The sequence below is a fragment of the Sciurus carolinensis genome, chromosome 9 (assembly GCF_902686445.1).
Source record: "Sciurus carolinensis chromosome 9, mSciCar1.2, whole genome shotgun sequence".
Taxonomy (NCBI): domain Eukaryota; kingdom Metazoa; phylum Chordata; class Mammalia; order Rodentia; family Sciuridae; genus Sciurus; species Sciurus carolinensis.
In genome coordinates, this window is record NC_062221.1 from 26,108,474 (window position 1) to 26,116,231 (window position 7,758).

At 40.6% G+C, this 7,758-nt stretch overlaps 1 protein-coding gene across 1 annotated transcript; it reads right to left on the reverse strand.

The window, feature by feature from the left end:
* Positions 1-1,893: 1,893 nt before the first annotated feature.
* On the reverse strand, positions 1,894-3,287 carry Iqcf2 (IQ motif containing F2). The gene is made up of 3 exons (XM_047563095.1): positions 3,270-3,287; positions 3,011-3,094; positions 1,894-2,274 (listed from the first exon to the last, which is right to left on the reverse strand). The coding sequence occupies exons 1-3, from the start codon at positions 3,285-3,287 to the stop codon at positions 1,894-1,896; spliced, it is 483 nt and encodes a 160-aa protein (XP_047419051.1).
* Positions 3,288-7,758: the final 4,471 nt, after the last annotated feature.

Genomic DNA, 7,758 nt, shown 5'->3' on the forward strand with positions numbered 1-7,758 from the left:
GGGAAGAACAGAAGTAGATCTAATGGCAGCATATTTTGCTATGAGGAGAAACTAAGAACTAGAATGAAGATTGGTCTAGGAATTATTTTTTAAAGATGGGAGAGGTTGATAATTTGGATAGTGGGACTGTCCAAGTGGAATCAAATCACTGGAGAAGGCAGCAGGGTAGTGGAGGAATTGAATTTCCACAGGGATAAAGGCCATTCATTTATTCAGCTGGTCATTGAATGCAGTGTGTGTGGTCCAGATGGGCTGGGATGGAGAAAGAGGTGTTAGGAAGATGGGGATCTAGTCTGTTCTCATTTCTCCAGTTGAGTGGGTAGTGACATTATAAACCAAGTTCAGGGGGAGAAGAAGGTAAATGTGGACATTAGGAGAAGAGATGGTAGGAATTATTCAACCCATAAAATGGAAATGCAAACATGGGAGAAATTTATTGGGAAATTTGTTCCCAATATTTTATTGATTAAAATATGTAATCATAAATATAGACTGAGACTGCCTTATGGTTATTGTGTTAAAGTCATGTTCTGCTATTCTATAGGCACAGAACAAGGAGATGGTTGGGTTCATCCCATACATGCTTGCAGAGAACAAGGGAAGGAGGGGTAGAAAACCAATGGAAGCCAAATTGTGAAGGGACAGATTACAATAATTAACCACAGAATCTGAACTGGGAAAAGAAACATATAAGGGCATGTTGGGGTGATGACTGTAAAAAACATGGAACTGTCAGTAGATCAGAAGACCTTATCACACCTGAAGAAATGTTCAACTGAGATGTTTGAAAGGGCGAACTAGTGAGAAAGAATAAGTTAATTGGAGACTGGAACACTAGAGAAAGCAATTGAGCAAATAGTACTATTATTGGTAATAATGAGGATTAGAACCTCACTACTCAGTGGGGTAGCCATTAGCCACAAGTGATTAAATTTAAATTAAATAAAATTAGGTATTTATTCCTCAGCTGCTCAAGGCACACTGTAGGAGATCCACAACCTTGTGCGGCTAGGGGCTTCTATATTGGATTGTGCAGCTAAAGAAAACCTTCCCCATCCCAGAAGGTTCTAGGGAAAAGTGCTGCTTTAGTATGACCACAGAAGTGAGTGCTGAGGAGGGGAGCAGAAATGGTTTATTTGAGGTAAGAATTAAAGGTATTGATAGTGTCATCTTGGTGAAGGACAAAATTACTGAGAATTGAGATAAGACCAGGAGTAGGGACAAGAGGGAACTCTGTTGCATAACTCTTGGGGAGAGGAGTTGTGGTGAGGGAACAGTGGAGAAAGATTGAGGTGCTGTGAACTTCTGTTTTTTACTAGTCACCATGTTCATCACCTCCTCATTAGCATGTCCAACCCCAGGACCATCCACTACTAAGGCCCGTCCTTCTCCTGGGGCCACATTGCACTGTCTGCCTGGAGAGTCAGTCAAATATATTGGCATTCTCTCTAGAGGCTTTCCAAAGAAGAAACAGAGGCACCCCAGTCTCCAATCAACTCTGACCCCAGACAAACAGAGTGGAGCCTCGTAGTTCATCCATATATGCAGAGGTCTTTAGAGTTTTCAGGAGGATGTAGCCCACTTGTCTCCCATATCCCTGGTGGGAAGAAAGGAATGACACTAGGGATGGGAACTTGGACTTCTGGCTCTGTCATATGTCAGGGCAGACTGGGACCTCCATTTCTGTTTTGACAACTGAGTAAGTGGCATAGGGGCCATTGACAGTCCAACTTGTGGACACAGGGGGAAAACTACATTGAAGTTCTTTCTAAGGGAGAATAAGCAAGACCCAAGTCTCAAGGTTCCGAATAGCTGGGGACACCATAAGACACAACAAGACCAGGTTAGAAGTTTACCGGGAACGGGAGACTCAGTGTCCTTTTTTGCCAGTCCCTAGTTGTTCATGATCTCAATGTGGAACTGCAGGTGAGTGGTGGTGATCACACAGTGACCCCGGAGAGAAGCACAGGTCTGGCAGTTGTGGCATTGCCAGTGGCACTGAATGACATAGATGGCATTGAGCACCTGGCAGTATCGCCAGTGAATGCGCCACATGCGAACCAAAGACTGGAGCTTGACCACTGCCCTCTCTCTGCTTGCATAGTTAAGCAGTGCTGCTCGCCGCTTCTTCTCCATTATCCGCATCAGGATCATCCGCCACCAGCACTGAATGATCCATGCCCTGAGGGCTGCGTGCTGCAGTGTCCGGTGCACCAGGGTGCCGCGCCACCAGGCTTGGATCTGGATGGCTGCCTTTATTTTCTTTCCGTTTTTCTAGATGGAGATAAGAGAGATCACTCAGGGATCTTTCTCAGGGACCTGGATTCTCTTTCCTAATGTCAGTTTGTCATCCCTTCAGCCCTCCCTTGGAGAGTTCAGGGGAGTTAGCAGGAGACCAACCCAGGAGCCAGGAGACCTGGCTGGGATCCTTCCCTGCCACTATGGACCTCAACCTCAGCCACAGCATCCTTCTTTGACTACCTCACTAATGAACAGAACAAGAGAAAAACAATGAGTAAATAGAGAGCCATAAGAAGGATATGAGGGACTTTGGTCCCATCCATCTCTTTAAGACTTTCTGGGTTTGAGGTTTGCCTCCCAACACTTCTGCCTTGTTTTCTCTGCATACTTCCTGTCTCAAAACACAGTGGCTGAGTTCTCTCTGCCACATGCATGCATTCTGATACTGTCATAGGTTTTCAGCACCTTCACCATATATTGCACATCCCAGTCTTGCTATATTTGGAACATTCCACCATCTAATTCAGAGTTCTCACATTCTTGTTTCTAGCCCCCTGCATCTTTCGATGGATGACATTCTTTCCAATTATGCTCTATGACATGGTGACAGATCCAGAAAGCCCAGGCTAAGAAGGGGACAGATGGAGAATGAGCCAAAATTGAGTTGTTTGCTGGTTAGTGTAGATTCTAGCTCCATAAGAGGCGGAATCCCACACCCTCATGACATAAATGGTCTAGATTTCTCTTAACGATGTGGAATTCTACCCACCTTTTTTTTCTTTTTCTGAGACTGCTTCTCTTTCTTTTGTTTCTCTGTGTCCTTAATTACAATTACAACGAGATGGCCTTCACTCTGTCATGAGAATAAAATGGGAAATGCATAGATCAGTTAAGACTGTGGTTTCTCTCTATGGCTCTGCACTGACTGCTGCAGTGTCCTTTTCCCCCCCAAGGTGTGTGAAGCTCAGGGTGATACCCACCAACCCCTAACTCTCCCACTGCCCCATAGATGTAACCGTATGTCTTACACAAAATTTAATCCCCATGGCCTATCTCTAGATGGTTCAATTGTCCTGTTTTCTCTGCTCCCAAGACCTGGCATGAGTAATATGAGTGAGGGGAAAGCTATGAATTCACAATTGCATTATGACATAGGGATTAAGGTGCTAGTCATAGAGTTGAGTCTTCCTCAGAAAAAAGTTCCTTGGGAACATAAACTACCTGTCTACTGCTCTGTCAGAGATGTGCCAGAACTCAGAATGGAAAATATAGGGAATAGTCAGGGCTCTTTTCCTGTGAAGTTCATCCACAGTTCTCACGTGATCAATCACATTGCAGGGCAGGAGGGACTGTGGCCACATATCTCCATACAACTCTCCACTTCCTGTCTTCCCTTGACTTAGGCTTCAGTTCCACGACACCTTAGGAAATTAGAAAAAGATTGACCAGAGGAATCTAGAAAGCAGTAAATAAAGTTAAAAACTTAAATGGCACAAACAATAGCAAGGAGTAGAAAATAAATTTAAAAGGCAGTGTTTTGATAAGACCAGTATTACAGAGAAATATCTCAAAAACCTGGGTGATCGTGAAAGAGAACAGAGTGGAGTGAAAAAGGTGAAATAAACATTGGGAGATTTAAATAAATGTATTATGATAACATTTTGAACACTAAGAGAAAATGATTTCCTGGCAAAATGTAAATTTCCAAAATTAACTGAAGAAAATGTGCAAAACTTAATTACTGACAAGGCCATTAAAAATCCATCATTTATAAGGCACCAAAACCAGATAGGTCCAATCTGAAATTTAAAAACTTATAAATTTAGATATTCCCAGTTGCCAAACTATTCAAAGATATTCAAAAAGATAAAAATTTCTGTTAAGCATTTTGAGGGCCACTGTTAATTTCCTGAAATGTCATGCTGGGATTTTGACTGTAAGTTCTCAGATTTGGGGAACAAAGGCTATCTTGTATGACAATTGAGTTTTCCCTTCTAAGAACATGGGCTGTGCCTCTCCATTTGTTAGGAATTCTTTTATGTCCTTCTATCAAGTTTTAAAATTTTGTAAAGGTCTTAATTCTTTTTTGTGGTGGTGGATATTGAGCATGTTAAACAGGTGCTCTGTCTTTGAGCTACAGCCCCAGATCTATTTGTAGTTATGATTTACATTCCATAAAACGCACCATTTTATAGGCAAAAGAGCTAAATGGACAATTCTTAAAATTAGCAACACAAGTGGCCAACAAATGAAAAGATGTTCAACATCTCCAGCCATCAGGGAAATGCATATCAAAACTGCACTGAAATTTCATCTTGTTCCAGTCAGAATGGAATGTTCAAGAACACAAATAATAGGGCAGAATAGGGGAGGTCAAGTTCCTGGCTGCTCCATGGAGTGAAACAAAGAAAGCAGATAGGCAGCTTCTCCACAACATGGGTGAACAAAAAAAAAAGGGTGGCAGGTGGGGTGGTACTTTATTGCAACCTAAAACTGGACATTCAAAGCAGATGGGAGACGCAGGAGGTTGGATATAATAAAATAAGGAAAAAATCCCCAGCAGCACAGCTACTGCCACAGCCAGGCCAGAAGCTCCAGCCAGAGAGGTCCTCTGTGAGCATAATAGATGGGTAAGGGAATTAAAGGAACCCACATTTTTGGGGGGCTCCAGGCGTGTCTGGGTACAGAGTGTTTAGAGACCAAGGACATTGCTCAACAAATCTGAAGGACGCACTGCATGTTATCCGTGGGGAAAGAAACAGCCATCTCTCCAGGCGGTGTGTGGAGGACAAAGGAAGGAACCATTTTGCAACTGCAGCTCGGGCCAGCAACAGAGGAAGGCAATTCCTGGCAAACCTGAGCGTGGCTCGAGATACAGGCCCAGTAAACACATGCTGTAGGACATAGAGTGTGCTTAAATGACCAGGAGAAAATCAAACATGGAGAAAGGTTTACACAGGGGACAACTGGTCTTGGAAACCCATCTGGCTTTACCCCTCTGTCCAAACCAATTCAACTGCTTGCAGGGCCCACTGAGAGAGACACATCTGGTCAGGAACTCGGAATGGGGCAGGTTGGGGTGGTGGAAGAGATTGGAGACTGAACAAGAGACCAGGAAATATGGGGTCTGCTGGTGATGCAGGGGACTAAAAATTGGCTCCCCGACCACAAGAGTGGAACCCAGGGAAGCCCTGGGGTAAAGTCCTCCAGCATGGACCAGCAAGTACTGGAAGCTGGAGGTGTGCTGATTTAAAATCTCCAGACCAATTAGCATTCAGCAAAGAGCCTGGAGCCTGCCTAAACCTAAAATCTGTCTCCAGGAACTTCTTCTATGGGATTACCCCTCTCACTCCAGCAATCCAGAGGATGGAGCATCACTCTCCAGAAGACCCCACTTGAAGCTGCTGAGAAGAGAAACCAAGACTGTTTTGAACTCCAATGGAAAGAGTAACTTTTCATCAAGATTTTTAAAAAATTCTTTTTCACTGTTCCATTGTGACCTTAGTGGTACATGGACATTTATACAATTTCCTATTTTTTCTTCTCATCTCTAGAATTTTTGAAGTCATTTATTTTAGATGGGTTAGTTTTTTGTGCACTAGCATGTTTGATTAGTACATTTAGTTTTGTTTTGTATTCTTTTATTTATATTTTTGTCTTATGTATATTTTTGTCTCCTATTTCCCTTGATTCTCTCTTTTCTTCTGCTAACAGCCAATCTCTACTGTTCTCTTTTTCACTCTTCCTTTTATCTCTTGCTTCTTTCTTCCCTTCTCCTCCCTCATAATCATCACACATTTTATCACTTCTGTTCTCTCCCTATACACCATTTGAAAATGAAAACCCTTTTGCAAACTTGCTGTTTTTATTATAGGCATAACTGATCATATCATTTCTGTTTATTGTGATAATTAACATTATAGACTTCATTGTAGGAACTATTTGGTTTAATGCTGTAAATTATTGGCATTGGTGGTTGATACTATTTGTCTCCCCCTAAACACTGAGGTACTGGAAACCTTCAGGGACACGATAAGTCCACAGGATAGAAACTCTACTGCCTCATATCCATAACTGTTAAATGGGTAGACACACAAGCAACATGAAAAAGCAAGGGAACCAATTATCCCATGCAAAGATACTCCAATACCAAGATACTCCAATAACATAATCCATCAATATCACAGTGGAAGAAATGTTAGAGAAGGAGTTTAGAATGTACACAGTTGAGCTGATTTTCAAAGTAAAAAAATGATGTAAGAGAGCAAATACAGGTAGCACTTCAATAACGTTCACTTCAATAAAGAGATAGAGATTCTGAAAAAAAAAAAAAAAAACAGAAATCCTTGAAATGAAGGAAACAATAAGCCAAATTAGAATTTCAAATGAAAACCTCACCAACAGACTAGACCACTTGGAAGACAGACCTTAGGCAACGAAGACAAAACATATAATCTTGAAAATAGAGTTGACTATGGAGATAAGATGTTAAGAAACCGAGATCAGAACTTTCAAGAATTATGGGATAACATGAAAAAACCAAATTTCAGATTTATCAGGATAGATGAAGACATGAAGATATATACCAAAGGAATGCACAACTTTTTGATGAAATAATATCAGATAATTTCCCAAAGTTAATGAATGAAATAGAAAATCAAATACAAGAGACTTACAGGACCCCAAATATAAAGAATTACAACAGACTCACATCAAACACATTATAATGAAAATGCCTAGCATACAGAATAAGAATAAAATTTTAAAGGTTGCAAGAGAAAAGTATCAGATTACATATGGGGGAAACCAATTCAGATCTCAGCAAATTTTTCAACCCAGACCCTCAAAGCTAGGAGGTCCTAAAATAACATACCATGCTCTGAAAGAAAATGGATGCCAACCAAGAATACGACATCCAGCAAAATTAAACTTCAGAATCAACAATGAAATAAAAATATTCCATGATAAACAAAAGTCAAAAGAATTCAGAACTAGAAAGACTGCACTACAAAACATAATAAAATATTTCATGAAGAAGAAATGAAAAATAAAACTGAAAACCAGTAAAGAGAGGAACCACACTAGAAAAAATAGTCAATCAAAGGAGAAACTAATTCAAATTAAAAACTAGAAATAAACCAAAAGAACTTGGAACACAAATCATACCTCAATAATAACCTTGAACATTAATGGGCTAAACTCATCAATCAAAAGACATAGACTGGCAGATTAGATTAAAAAACAAGACCTATCAGTATGCTATCTTCAAGAGACTCACCTCATTGACAAAGACATCCACAGACTGAAGGTGAAAGGATGGGAAAAAACATCACACATATGGAACAAATAAATAAGCAGGGGTTTCTATTCTCTAAAATAGACCAAGTTATGTAAGCTATATAATGGAAATTGTACAATTATAATATTACCTTAAACATTTTTAGCATCTGTAGGGTTGTTTTGATAGCTCCCTTTCTATTGATATTTTTCTTACTTTTTTCTTGATGAGACTTGTTA

Bases quoted from the DNA above. Each gene is read 5' to 3' on its own strand.
- Iqcf2 (XM_047563095.1), bottom strand. The intron at 2,275-3,010 runs GTGGGTAGAATT...ATCTCCATCTAG, and splicing joins CTCAGAAAAAGAAAAAAAAG to AAAAACGGAAAGAAAATAAA.